Source organism: Dama dama, chromosome 4, assembly GCF_033118175.1.
Source record: "Dama dama isolate Ldn47 chromosome 4, ASM3311817v1, whole genome shotgun sequence".
NCBI lineage: Eukaryota > Metazoa > Chordata > Mammalia > Artiodactyla > Cervidae > Dama > Dama dama.
Genome location: NC_083684.1, coordinates 28,072,714 through 28,088,429, shown reverse-complemented (window position 1 = coordinate 28,088,429; position 15,716 = coordinate 28,072,714). Strand labels below are relative to the sequence as shown.

The window sequence follows — 15,716 nt, the reverse complement described above, 5'->3', positions numbered from 1 at the left end:
GGGGATCGAACCTGGGTCTCCTGCATTGTAGGCGGCTTCTTTACCACTGAGCCACCTGGACCTAAGGCTTCACCAAAGTCAGTGAAAGCCAAACTGAGTTAGACCCTTGCTGCTCACTGACTCCACAGGATGTGGAGTTGTAAGAGCTTGTGTTTATGATGTGGAGATGGTGCAACTCTGTCTGCACAAAACCACAGAATGGAGGAAGCTACATTGTCATTTTAAACTCTGTATCAGATAAATTAAAGGCATTTGTTTGTTCTTTTCCTTAAAAAAAAAACAAAAAACAAAAACCTGAAGTGATGTACTCTCACCACCACATAAATAATAGCATAGTGCTTTGTATATTCTATTTTTTTTTAAGAGCAAGACTTACTCCAATGATTGGTGCAATTTTGTTTTTTGCCTTGCCTTGCCAAAAAGAAAATATGGCTTTAATAGAAGTTTACATCTGCGTGGTATTACATGCATGTAAAACAGATGTAACCTAATTACATTTTCATTTAAATTGCTAAATAGCTACTTAAGTAAAAAGCTAAAATAACATACAAACAACAGTTACTATAATAACAAGTGTACTTAGAATTAAATGAAAAGGATCAAAGCTACGGCATATAGAATTTGAGTTGGTCTTTCAAAAAGACAGTGACATAACAACGCTGCCTTCAATTACTCAGTAATCTAATGTCTCTAGAGCTCAGCCTAGACCCGTGGAAGAAAATCCATTGAGTTTTTATAAAGACTCTGGGTTTCATGAAGATTAGACACACTCTACTAGAGATTATATAGCAAAACCCTAAATTGGAAATTAGAATTCCAGGGCAATACAATCAGCTTGATTATAGTTTTAAGCAGACCTGTCTAGGCTGAAATCAGAAGTCGGCTCCCAACTTGGAGATCAGGACGCCCTTTGCGTATTTTTAAAAGAAGACAACGTGACACATGAGGCATTGCATATTCATGTCCCAGCCCTTCCGGGGAGCCGCACAAAGGCTCCACAGAAGGCTCCAGAGCCTTTGGGATGATGTTCAGCTTTGGAGCATGGCGAAAGAACACGTGGTCAGTCTTCACAAAGGAGCAGAGGAAAACACCACGTGCTGGGCTGGGGTGGCTGAAACCGTAAACGGTGGACTCTGGCAAAACTCGACCCAGTTTAACCTAGATTTGTGGGGGTAATGTCCTGTCCTAGCTTTCCCTTTTCGATTTCAGTTTTAACCAAAGTGAATTTCAGGCATTTGGAGATGGTGGTGGTTGTGATTTTAAGCAGCTGGAGAGGAAAACTGAACTTTGAGAGGGTGTGAGCGGTATGAACTCATTTCAAAATGAGAACAGCCTATCACTAAACGCAGACCATTTAGAGTAGGACTGCATTTTTGAAAATAACCCCCCATTAGCTTTCTTCTCTAAACTAGTCCAGCCAGTTTTCCTAAATTTTGCTCAGGAGTGTAGAAAATAAAGGGCTTCCCAGGTGACGCAGTGGTAAAGAATCCAACGGCCAAAAAAAAAAAAAAAATAATCCAACGGCCAATGCAGGAGATGCAGGTTCTATCCCTGGTCTGGAAAGATCCACTGGAAGAGGAAATGGCAACCCACTCCAGTATTCTTGCTTGGAAAATTCCATGACAGAGGATTCTGGCAGGCTACAGTCCTTGTCCTTGTTTTTATTAATCGCTCAGCCATCTCCGACTTTTTGCAACCCCATGGATGATAGCCTGCCAGGCTCCTCTGTCCATGGGATTCTCTAGGCAAGAATACTGGAGTGAGTTGCCATTTCCGCCTCCAGGGGATCTTCCCTACCCAGGGATCAAACCCAGGTCTCCTGAATTGCAGGCAGATTTTACCATCTGAGCCACCACCAGTGAAGTCGGGCTACAGTCCACGGGGTCACAAATATCTGGGCACGTATGCACGTACACACACATGTAGAAAATAAAAGATTTAGATCCAGTCAGCCCTTTTGATCATGGGGCTAAAATGTTGAAGAACTGGAAAAAAATTTTTTTCTGCTAAAATTGAGGATTATGCTCTTCAAACTGAGAACTTCCTTATCAAAGACATGGGCAAATTCTTTTCAAAAGAAGCTTCAAATTATACCCCAAAATACCTGACTGTAAACACTTATTTAGTTTCTGGCTTCCCTTTTCACTTTATTCAGCAAATGTCCTCTCTCTAGAGGTGGGATAGGATGAAGAGACTAAGGGTTAGAGGTGAGGATATGAAAGATTTGAAAAATAGGGCCAATATTTGGTGTCAACCTTGGCATTTACTCCCTCAACTCCACCTCACACACATTTTTTTTTTTAAAGCCTTTAATTTTATATTGGAGTATAGCAGATTAACAATGTTGTAACAGCTTCTGGTGGACAGTAAAGGAGCTCAGCCACACACATACATGTATCCAATCTCTCCCAAACGCCTCTCCCATGCATGCTGTTCTAAGTCGCTTCAGTCCTGTCAACTCATGATTTCATGGACTGGAGCCTGCCAGGCTCTTCTGTCCACGGGATTTCTCAGGCAATCATACTGGACTGGGTTCCCATTTCCTGCTCCAGGGGATCTTCCTGACCCAGGGATTGAACCTAGGTCTCCTGCACTGCAGGCAGATTCTTTACCACTGAGCCACCAGGGAAGCCCCCTGCCATATAACACTCAGCAGAGTTCCGTATGCTATACAGTAGGACCTTGTTGGTTATCTATGTCAAAAATAACAGTGTGCACATGTTGACCCCAAACTCCCCAACTATCATGTCCTCCCATCCTACCCACCCCCGGTAACCATAAGTTTGTTCTCTAAGTCTGAACACCAGCTCACACATTTTAATGGGTGAAGAAAGGGCTGCAAAGACGCATACTGTCCCTCACTCATGTTCTTTTGCGAATGCCCTGTACTTGAATCATAAGCAATGACTTAAAAGGGCTCCCATACATTTAACATTGAGTGGGAAACATTTTCTTTTTCTTTTCCCTAACCAGGCCTGCTACACCAAAAATGTGGTGACTCCCTGTCTGAGACTGTCTCTGGATCTAACAGTGAGGTGTGTATTTGTGAAGAGGAGAGCAAATGTTCTTTGAGAATCTTCTTGTCCCGTCGCTGTTCCCTGGGTCGAGTGCCCTGGATTCATCTCCTCAGGCTGGTTGCTGTTTGCTTTCTGCAGACTGTTCATAAAGTTTCACAATGTGTTGAGAACAAGTTTGCAAAAGGCAAGCGAAGGCTTGCCTTGATTTTGTAACCAATTATTTCATTTGTATTGTATAAACCGGTCATAAATGTCATGGACTAATCGCTGCCCTGTCCCCCTTCCCCACCCCCATACGCCCACTGGAATAAACAGGCAACCTTGTACCACTCTTGCCAGAGGCCAAGAATTAATGGTGGGTTTTAAACTAAACTTCATCTATTTGGAAGGACATCAATGGTAGCTGAGGGCACACTGTAATTTCTCTGCTCACCACCACTCCCCTCTGCCCCAAAACAAACATATTTCTATCACGGCACTCTTTGCCCAAGAAACTCAGATGCCAGTTAGACATCCTGAAAGAAACCAAAAGAAACAATATTAAAATAATCATGTCATAACATCACTGACTTAGCCAAGGTCTTTTCTTGTCTATCTGATCAGTGCTAAACCAGTCATTACTCAAAAGCACACATTAAGTGATGATTTATCTGTTTGACTGTTGGTACAAACAGTATCTTCTGTTGATGCTTAGTGGCTCTGGGAAAGGAAACATGAATAATGTCCTGCCTCCGAATAAACTTTGAAGAATAACCACATTCCAAAAGTTGATGGGCGGGAGGAGGAGAGAAAGTAATTACTGTTATGGGTTAAAAGTCAGTAAGAAAAGAAAGCTGAGGGCGGCTGTGCCCTACAAACATTTCTGGAACAACTCCCTTAAGTCGGCCTTGAGAAAGGATCTGTGTCATTAAAAGGAAATGAAATAAATGTGACAAGCTGCTCTCAACCTCAGAGTAACTCTGCACTCTTTGCAGGAAAGTTTAAAACCACAGAACAGTCATCATCCCAAATACATCTGTGTCATTGTGTTCAGTCGGTAAGTTGTATCCGACTCTGCGATGCACGGACTGCAGCCTGCCAGGCTCCTCTATCCATGGAATTTCCCAGGCAAGAATACTGGATTGGGTTGTCATTTCCATCTCCAGGGGGTCTTCCGGACTCAGGGATTGAACCAGCGTCTCCTGCATTGGCAGGAAGATTCTTTACCGCGGAACCACCAGGGAAGCCCCCATCCTGGATATACCAGCCTATGAACACTTTCCCTGGGGGACGAGTAAGTATTGCCACTAAGCTGCCAGCTCCACCTTCTGTGCTGTTTGAAAGCTGAAGTCACAAACATATGGCTTGCAGGTAAATTCTAGCCTTCAACAGGTTTAAAAACACTTTAAAATGTTAGTTGCCAAAATGTTTATACAAGTACACTTCATATAAAAGTCAGGATTTCCGGCTTCCGTCGGAAAAAAGAAATCTGACAAGTCCACCACAGTGGGCTCGTCCCCTCATGGCAGCTGGTTGTCCTTTTTAAGCCCAAGGTGGACTTCTGGCTCTTCCTGATCTCCATGCCTTCCTATCACATGGCACCTGGCTCCTGTACGGATCTGCTCCTTTGTGTAACTACTAACGAACTGCCCACCAACACTACTTTTTCCTACTTGAAGGCAGAGAAGAAAAGGATTTCAGAAGCACCAAGTCCTCTCTAGCAATTCCAGCTGTGATGAAAATTCCACTCCACTGAGTCAGTGTTTGAGTTTTGGAAAAAGGTACCACAGACCCTTATATTTGCCTGAAGACGTGCTGGGACCTAATCCACTCAGACCGGTCAGCAGCTCCTCTAAATAGCATCTGGTTTCCTAGGGTCCTGGGCTTCCCTGGTGCTCAGCAGTAAAGAAGTCGCCTGCCATGCAGGAGCCACAGGAGATGTGGGTTTGATCCCTTGGTTGGGAAGATCCCCGGGAGGAGGACATGGCAACCCACTCCGGTATTCCTGCCTGGAGAATCCCATGGACCGAGGAGCCTGGCGGGCTACTGTCCACAGGGTCAGAAAGAGTTGGACATGGCCGAAACAACTTAGCATGCATACAACCCTAGGCTCTGGTGCATGTTTTAAAGGCATACTATGAAAATGAATCTTACTATCCTCTAAAGGAAAAATCCATCACATTCTTACTTATTAATCCAAAATTAAGTGCGTTAAAAGTTGAACTATCCAACATGCATTTTCAGCCTGACTCTTACAGTTGCGATGGAGGAAATCTTCTCCTTCCTCATGATATATTTTTTATAATGAGGGCGGCAAAAAAAAAAAAAAAAAAAAAAAAATGCAGAGAGAAATCTCAGAATCTTTGACAATAGAAATGCATGTACATATTTTGCACCGGCCAGCAGTAATTATTATACTACGTGAGGCCCCGGGTAGGTAGTAAGATGCAATACCTTTCAACTTGGCGCCATCCCCAAAAAAGACAGGAAAAAAAAAAACCTGACCTCTGACCCTGTTTTGAAGCATCACTTCCCGCTTGGGTAGTGTTTGCATGTTAAAATATTTATTTCCTTCATAAAAAAATCTATCTGAATATCCAGTCTCTCAGCAGTAAAGATTCTGATTTCCATCTTAGCAGAAGCCTTAAGTAATTTGGGGCTATGATCTAAACACTACAAGTTTTACCCACTTAAAACTTTGCCAGCTTCGAGCTGCATATTTTTCTCACTGGCTCCTCATTTGCAAATCATAGTAGAGATTCAGGTGAAAGGTGATGAAGCTTCAACAGCTGCAAAAGCCCAGTTAGAAAACTCTTGTTTCCTGGACAGAGCTTCCAAGAGAGTAATATTTCTGAGCCTTCTGTCACTTGAAGATGTGAATTTGTACCAGTGGGGCTGAACAAGTTCTCGTGAGCAGGTATTATAATGGTAACTTCTGCATGTGGTGTGGGAGAGAATCAAGCCTCCTGACCTCTATGTTGTTATTCAGCTGCTAAGTCATATCTGACTCTTTGCAACCCCATGGACTGCAGCAGGCCAGGCTCCCCTGTCCTTCACTATCTCCTGGAGTTTGCTCAAACTCATGTCCATTGAGTCGGTGATGCCATCCAACCATCTCATCCTCTGTCGCCCTCTTCTCTTGCCCTCAATCTTTCCCAGCATCAGGGTCTTTTCCAATGTGTCAGCTCTTCACGACAGGTGGCCAAAGTACTGGAGCTTCAGTTTCAGCATCAGTCCTTCCAATGAATATTCAGGGCTGATTTCCTTTAGGATTGACTGGTTTGATCTCCTTGCTCTCCAAGGGACTCCCAACAGTCTTCTCCAGCACCACCTCTAGGCAAGCTGACCCCTATAGGCAAGGTTTTTCACTAAAATCCCTCTGGTTATAACATGAGGGCACATGAACTACCATCAAGTTAAGTTCTTCTTCATCTGTCTGCTGTTACGGTATTTGAACACAAGTCTAATAAAAAGGATTTAAAATTTAACTTCCCCCATGAAACAGGAAAATGTAAATATCACATAAAACACGCTACTCTAGCATATTCACCAGCTGAGGCAGGCAAAATGTGCTTGAGGTATGCCATGCCCTTCCATAACAGTGTGACTCTCAACCTACCTCAACAATGAGCTTGAGACCTACCCCAATGCTTCCTTTCTAATGGTTTCTAATCACAGAGGGTGGTGGGGTGAGCCTTTCCTTAATTTCTCAATGAGGTTCAGGACTGTGATACTGAAATTAGGCTCAGAATGGCTCTTAAGAGCAGAAAGGCTTCAGATTTTCCTTCGTGTCTACTGGGGCTTCTCTAGTGGCTCAGACAGTGAAGAATCTGCCTGCAATGCAGGAGACCCAGGTTCAGTCCCTGGGTGGAGAAGATCCCCTGGAGATGGGAATGGCTAACCCACTCTAGTATTCTTGCCTAAGAGAACCCCATGGACAGAGCAGTCTGGCGGGCTACAGTCCATGGAGTTGCAAAGAGTCGGACACGACAGAGCAACTAACACCTTCATTTTCTACTGATACTACTCAGAGAAAAGCGACTTCATTTTCTTTTGTGTTTGTTTGTTTGTTTTTGGTAGGAGATCTGGAGAACACAAAGGAATATGGTCCCTCACATGTGGATGCCATTAGAACTTTCCCTCCAAATTTAGTAGTAGCTTGTCTACTATTAAAACACTGGAAAACCCTGCTATCTCACTGAGAGGAAAACTGGCGACACTCTGTTTAGAATTGTGGATAACATGACTCTCTGGGAACTGAGAATTTTGTAACAACAAGCTGTATCAGAAAACAGCTTTTGTGTCTAATCCTTTGTTAGTTACGTTCACTTCAGAAAAAACAAAAAAATAAACAAAGCCCCAGTGTTGCAATTAAAAATATAACAGTTGTACACTGAGTTATTTACACAGTTTCTTAAGAAACTTTCTATCTAGAACTTAATAATTTTCTGTTTAGATTCATTGATAGGGACAAACCTAAATACTAGAGCAAAATTATGTCCTCAACAGGCTGTATTACCAGTGGCTGTCTAATGCCACTCTTGATTTACAGACAAAAGGTTTTATGGACAGTTTTGTGGATCCAGATCTGCTTGCAGGGAAAGGCTCTTAAATTGTAGAAACTGTTGATTAGGGTTTTGGCAGCCTTTTTGGCACCTTTAGGCAAATTAGCAGAAGGTGCCCCTATGGGTAAACAGAGTCCCAGATTGGAGAGGGGAGAGTACCTTGGATTTCAGCTCCTCCCCACCTCACGCCAGCCCCTCCCTCTGCTGGGAGCCTGAAAGAAAACAGTCTAACTTGTTTACCTAGTACTGAACCTGAAAAATGCATTAAGGGGTCTGTTTTCAGCCACGCTGTTGGTTTCTGGGTAGCAAAAGTCTTGTCAAATAATCTCACCAAAGAGCAGAGGTCACTGACCATTTCACAACTCTTTAGTAAAATGACTCCCACAGCACCAAGTCAGAAGAATTAGGAATAAATCAAGAGATTCTATAGAGAGACAAAATAGAAAAGAGCAAAGTCATGTGGTTTCATTTCATAACGAACCAGTTCTTCTTGACTTCAGGGTGGGACTGGTTCTATCTTCATATTTTTGACTCAGAAAAGGCATGCACATAGCTGAGATCAGCAGGTCTGGTTCGTTCAGTGGCATGAAGAGCCACGAGTGGCGTTCTACTGGTGAGCATCATAAATATGGAAGCCAGGTTTTAAGGTCCTGAGATCTGACTTAATGAGGCAACATGCTTTGGCTTAACGCTTCCTAATAACCCAAATAAGTTTCCAAGGAGACAGCAAACTGAAGCTCTCCTGTAAGGAGGCACGCATGGAAGGAGCTTCCAAATTTACCAAGATTTTACCAAAAGATTATTATTTTACCAAAATGTTACTCCTCTTAAAATTATTTTTAGTCTTCAAAAATTTTTTATTGGGATGCAGTTGATTGTTGTGTTAGTTTCTGCTGTAGAGCAAAGTGAATCTGACACACATATATGTACAGATACATACACACATACACATATATGTATAGATTCACTCTTTGTTTAGATTCTTTTCCCGTATAGGTCAATACAGAGTATTGAGAAGAGTTCCTTATGCTATACAGTAGTTCCTTATCAGTTACTCATTTTATATATAGTAGTAGGTATATCGGAGAAGGCAATGGCACCCCACTCCAGTACTCTTGCCCGGAGAATCCCATGGACGGAGGAGCCTGGTGGGCTGCGGTCCACGGGGTCACTAAGTCGGACACAACTGAGCGACTGCACTTTCACTTTTCACTTTCATGCACTGGAGAAGGAAATGGCGACCCGTTCCAGTGCTCTTGCCTGGAGAATCCCAGGGACGGCGGGGCCTGGTGGGCTGCCGTCTATGGGGTCACACAGAGTCGGACATGACTGGAGCGACTTAGCAGCAGCAGCGGCGGCAGTACGTATATGTCAATCCCAATCTTATAACTCCTTGATTGCATAATTATTGTTTAGCAACAATAAAGTCTTACCAGATGTATAGAGACTTTTGAAGTTCTCTCCTTTACCTCCTTATTGGGATTTCTACCCTGCTAACATTAGCTCCAAATGTAAATTAGGTAGCAGCATCTTGTTAATGAGTTCAGAGCCATTGTAGCTATTAACCATTAACATGTATGTCTCCAAAGGAAGGAGGAAATGCGCTGAAGACATAAGAAGTTCAAACACACACACACACACACACACACACACACACGTACATGGCCAATAAGCATGAAAAAAGTTCAACCACAGTAGCAATAAAGAAGTAAGATATTACTTTTGCCCATAAAATTGGCAAAAAAAGTTTTTTAATGGCACTATTCCATGCTCACAAACATGAGAAGGGATAAGTCTTAAAAACTGTTGATGAAAGTATAAATTGGCACATCTTTCTGGAAATCAAATGTTTTATGTTTTATTCAAAAATTCACTGCACACTTTTATTTATTAGGTATCTATGATTTGTTAGGGATTTAAAATGTATAGTCCCTTCCTCCTTGTAATTTCATACCTAGAAATCTATTCAATAAAGGGTCAAAGATTCTTGTAAATAGATGTCTGTCATAATATTTAAAAGTGAAAAACAAAAGAGATGTGGTTAAATAAATTATTGTATATTTTGAGGAGAATGATTCTTGAATGAAGTGGAATAGTGAGAAAAAATGATAAAAAAAATCTTTTCTGTGAAAAAGACAGGGTACACAAAATTTAAAAACAAACATACCTAATCCCATCCCAAATATTTACAGTTCTGAATAGCAGCAGCAGTATGGGTGTTTTTTATTTTCTTCCAGTGTTTTTCCATAGTTTTCAATTTTTCTACAATGAACATTTATCAATTTTAAAAGTAGTAGGAAGTAGTAAACAACAAAAAAGGAATTAGCTAAAGAGCAGATGTATTTAGAATCTGAAAAACATATAACTGAACAAGAAAACAGCAAAATGGTAATAGCAAAATTACATATGTACATTTGGGTGAAGATTTACAAATCCTCAAGATATATACGTTTGGGGCCCTGAAACAACGTTGAAGGAACGTGTAAAAGGCATCAGAAAATGTTCAAAACAAAAGATCCATTAGAGATTACCTAGTTTAATCTCTTCATTGCACAGTTGTGGAAACAAAGATTAAGTATTGCAGTGGCTTGATCCCTCACTGCAAGTTAAGAGACGAAAAACCTAGGACTCCCGCTTTCCAATCTATGCCATCTCCATAACTCTAGGAACTGCGAATAGGTTTCATCTACATTACAAGTGCCAGGAGTAGCTGTTTAATATCCTGTGTTGAGAAAGCTCAGGAGGAAAACGTGCATTAAGATCAGTGCTATCAGCCATAGGTAGGAGAAAAGGGAGTAAGTGCTAGGCATGCCAAATGTTTGACATTCCTGCCGAAACTTATATAATACTGTCTTCTCCAAACCAGGTGTTTGTCCCTATAAAATAGGAAATGTCTATTTCTAGGGAGACATTTAACATTAATTAGGCATTAATAAAACTACAGCTTTAACAAGGAAAAAAATGAAGAGAGAGAAAAGTTTATCCTTTCCAACTGAAAAGGGGCAATTACAGGTTTCATAAAGGTGCAGCATCATGCTTCAATGAAATATTTATACTCTCTCTCCATAAAGAAGCTGGGAGGCAAGAGCAAAAAAAACAGTTGAAAGAGCAAACTCATGCCTTGACTCTGGAAAGCTATAAATAGAAATAAAGTTCAAAGACATGAGCGAAGCTGCATGCAAAAGCCTTGATGCTAAAATAGCCAAAAACCAATCATGCCTTGGACAAACTTCAAAAGGGTCAACTTCACGTAAAGGTTAGGAATGAATGAGTTCTACTGAGACCTGTTAACACTACAGTCTCTACAGGGCAAAGATATCTACAGGGAAATCTCACTTATGAAAACAGACACAAAAACAATAAATAAAACACCAGAAAATCAAATCCATCTGCACATTACATCAGGATCAAGTAAGGTCTACTCCAGGACTTCAAGGATGGTTCAACAGAGTAAAATCTAATAATCTAATATATTACATTTACAAATTAAAGGAAAAAACATATGACCATCTCAATAGACAGTCTCCTCCTAAAAAAAGAGGGATCTGATTAAATGCAATATCCACTAAAGAGAATAAAAATTCCCTTATTCCGTAAAAGATATTTACCAGAAATCTCAAACTTACTTATAAAACATTAGTATTCTTATTACCAACAGGAAAACCATAAAGATGTCTACTATTCCTATTACTATTCAACTTTATTCTGAAAATTTTAGCTAAGCAAGCAAGAAAGGAAATTTAAAAGTACCTGTGTTAGAATCAACTGATAATCTACTAGAACTAATAAAAGAGTTTAATAAGATAGTTTAATAAATGTAAAAAACCAACAGCTATCTTACATACTTGTAACTCGACCACAAGAGCAATAGACACCATGAAGTATCTAGAAATAAACTAAGGAAGATGTGAGGAAAACTTTTAAAACTTACTGAAGTACACAAAAGATGACATAAATAAATATGAAATATATCATCTTAACAGATGAGGAAACAATTTTTTAAAAGTTCTCTAACATATAAATCTATAAATTCAATGCACTCATAATAAAAATACCAATGGGATGTTTTGTTTTGTTTTGTTTTTTCCAATGGGATGTTTTTAAATGAAATTTGACAGATCCTGAAATTCATCTGGAAGAAAAAGGCATGAGAACAGCAACAAAATTATTTTAAAAATAGGAAGGGCAGGCATTATAATATATCAGAACATAATATTTTGGTAATTAGGCAAAAATATAATTCAAATAGAATTGATAGTGCAGAAACTGACATATACATTTGTGGGAATTTGGTATATGATAAAAGTGTCTTTTCAAATTAGTAGAGATAAGAATGGTTTATTTTTAAAATGTTATTGTTCCAATTGGTTTGCCCATTTGGAAAAAAAAATTAGTAAAGTTAATCTCTACCGAACAACCAGTCACAAAGGTAAAATTTTGGTAGATTAAAGAGACAGACATTAAAAACAAAATTATGAAAGCACTAGAATACAATAAAAATGGATTCCTTTCAAAACATGGCGTAAGAAAGGCAGTGTTAAGAAAGCTATACTATGCAAAAACTATACAGGAAAAGATAAAAGATTTGATAAAAGTATCTGAAAAGAATAATATATTAAAATACACCTGAGATAAAAGATATCACAATAAAAAAATTTGAAAATTAAATAATAAGTGACAGACTAGGAGAACAAATTTGTAACACAGAAAACTGAAGAGAATTAAGATATAGAAATATAAATAACTATAAATGAATAAGAGAAAAATAAATAACAGAAAGATGCATAAAGTGTATAAACAAGTAATATGAGAAGAAAAAAATTTAATGTTCAAAAATAACATGAAAACATGTTCACCAGTGATCAAAAAGTATAAATTAAAACCACAAGATAGAATTTTTCATCTATCAAAGTGGCAAAAATAAAATAATGAAGATTAATAAATGAATAACAACTCTTCATATGCAAGTGATGGGAACAGAATTGACACAGCTTTTTTAGAGATGATTTAACAGTCACCGAAGTTTTAAATGTGTACACACTTTAACCTATTATTACTATTTCTTGAATTCTAAACTATAGAAATATTCGGTCTATATATGGACCAAGGGCATGAAAAAGGACATTCACTACAATATGGCTTGTGATAGCAGAAAAAAAAGAAAAGAATTCATACATCACCCATATCTAAGTAGTTAAATAAAGTCAGACATGGAATATCATGCAGCAGTCAAAATGAATTACTTAGATTTGTATTTAACTAACACGAATAGCTTTCAAAGTTAGTTTACAGTAAATAAACACAAGTTGTAGAACTATACAGTTTGCACTATTCATAAAAAATAAAGAGAGGAAAAAAATAAAAAAATAAAGAGAGAGGAAAGAAGGAATGAATACAGAAAGGATGAAATTAGGATAAGACATTGCACAGAAAAGAAAAAAGAAAGAATGAAAACAATAAGATAATACCATTATTTTTCTATCAGTACATATATAAATGTGCACAAGAACATAAGAGGCAGATTTAAAAGGATACACATCAAGCTGATTACATGACTTTTTGCAGGGGAAACCAATATTTGGTGATAGAGCCAAAGAAAGTTTGCTTTTCTGGAGAGGCAACATAGAGCAATGATTACAAGCACTGGAGGTAGGATGCCTTGTTCTAACAGCTATTTAAATCAATCTGTGCCTCAGATGTCATCTGTGAGTTGGGGTAATAATAGTACCTACTCATAAGATTTACTGTAATCAATAAATTCATATACATCAAGCACAGGTCTGGCATATAGCAAACATAATATAAATATTAACAGGTAGGGTAATTTGTATAAATTTGCTGATATGTGACTGTTTTGATGTATGAAAATAGTAATTTTATATGGTTCAACTTAACATTATTTATATTTTTTTATTCTTTTAAATATGCATTACATGTTTTTTTTTTAAGGACTGTAGAGAAGGAAGGTTCCAGGTAAGATTAGTAGAGTACAGAGGGAATGGAAGAGTCGGTATGTACAGATGTATTAAATAATTTCAATATCTGAGTGTAGAAAGATCTTATCTTAAGGGAAGAAAGTAAATATTTAGAGTACCTTTGCCAAGTAAAACTTGAGATATGCTTTCAAAATCTACTTTGTACATATTTCCACATAAACTCACTGGACCAAATCTTTCTATAGATGACTATTCTGTATAATAGTTATAATCTGATTAAACCTGGAATTTCAAAGAAATACTACAATAATGCATAAATTAGCATAAAATAAATAATAAATTTTCTTTTGTCAAAGTATTACACACTACTTTATTCTAAATAAACAGCATGTTTTCAATCTGTTATAATGATAACATTCATATCATATACAGGACATAGTTGTAACACACACACATGAATATTACAATATTGGAAACCATACGAAATAGATCTTTATATTTTAAAAAGGTTAGGCTGGCCTTAGTTTTATTTTGAATGCTAATATCAATTTTTAAATGCACTCTCTATAAAGACTAGTGAAACAACCTCAGCTGAAGTTAATTTAGAAATAGAAAACTATACATAAATATAAAAACAAATCTCTAGTATTAAATACACAAACAACTCAAGGAGAGAAGAGATTCCTAGGAAACATTTCTATAAATAGTTTGACATTATTACACAATCTGCTCTGCATATCTCGTAATGGAAACATTGCTACGGGTGATTGAAGAAATAAGCAACTTTGACATTTCTAGATGTAACTTGAGGAGATTATTTCATCATAAAGGATTGGTATAGAATATACTAACCAACAACTCAATATCAAAACTCTCCTTGCAACTCTAAAACAGTGCAGAATGACATTTAAGATAATCCATTTATCACCATCCAATACAGGCTGCTTGTTCACAAAATGTCAGTGACAAGATAGAGCATTCCGATTTCTGGGCAATGAGTGCCCGCGACAAGGAATCTTTAATACAGCACTCACTGCATTTCTTTATAAGCTACTGCCGTACCTCGGACTTCAGCTCCCAGAAGTTTTGCAATTTATATGAGCAGCTGTACAAATGAAACGCCTTCCCTTTTCCTCACACTCCACAGAGACATTCTCCTCCAAGGATAATGAAAAGTCTGCATGTTCATTTGCAGGCAAGCAATGGACTCCTGGTGAATTCTTGATGTTTTTATTAGCCATCCCGAAAAAGCCCAGTGCTTCTGTTCTGGACAGCAGCAGTTCTAAAAATCTAAATAATTCTTTTGAATAACAATAACGGTAATCGTGACTTGGCTTTACACGCTACTTATTCATGTTTTACAGTGGTTTTGGACAAGGTGCTTCATATGCTCTTCACCAGATCCCTGTAAAATTAGCCATGGATTATCAACGTTTTATAGGGGAAGAAAACTGAAGTTTGATTTTCGTTTTTTAATTTAAGGTTCAAGCACAATTTTTTGGTTTAAGGTCTGCTAGCAAGCCAGAATCATTCAATATTACAGCTCAAATGATACTTCAGGTAGACTTAAGAAGCCTCCAATTCAAAGAGCACAAACTGATGTTCTGGTTGACTAAACAAGGCCCACAAACCTACATAATCTGAGATTTTATAAAAATATCCAAATTCCTGACTTTTCTTGAAAATGTAGCCACACTGGGGCCACCTTCTGCAGAGAAGCAACTAGATGAAGCTCATCACTACTACCTTCATTTATTTATTTTTAAATGTATATCAGTTATTTTTATTCATAAATAAATTACATAGACTCAATGTTACTTTTATTTTCTCAATTTGATTAAACAGTAGAAAAATAGGCTATAATGATAGTAGCATGTTTTTTCATTGCTGTCTTTAAATAAAGTATGTGTCCCCCAGTTCACGAGGTTGTCCATTTTACTTACTTTACCTACAATAAAATGCACAGATCTCAAGTAATAAGTTCAGTGAGCTTTGAAAAACATATATACCCATATAACCATCATGCAACCAAGGTATCCATTCCACATCATCCCCAAGTTCCCTCATTTCCAGCTACTTCCCTCCTCTTTCTCTTCCCTTCCCATTCATGTTTGTTACTAGCCAGGTAATAAATGTTACCAGCACTTGACTTTGAAGTTCCTGACCTACTTCAAATTTCCTCAGATTTCAGTCAGGAAACTAAACCCTAAGGAGAGGGA

At 38.3% G+C, this 15,716-nt stretch overlaps 1 protein-coding gene across 4 annotated transcripts in view; it reads right to left on the bottom strand.

Annotated features, from left to right (window-relative positions):
- The window catches only part of FTO (FTO alpha-ketoglutarate dependent dioxygenase), a 414,507-nt gene that overhangs the window by 125,887 nt on the left and 272,904 nt on the right, over nt 1–15,716 (bottom strand). The window contains exon 10 of one of the 4 annotated variants that reach the window (XM_061138528.1): nt 13,950–14,902. The exons of the other annotated variants lie outside the window; for them this stretch is intronic. Coding sequence (XP_060994511.1) covers nt 14,881–14,902 — 22 coding nt within the window. The 3' untranslated portion in view covers nt 13,950–14,880. Of the gene's footprint in view, nt 1–13,949; nt 14,903–15,716 lie in introns of those variants that run through there. 4 annotated transcript variants of the gene reach the window in all.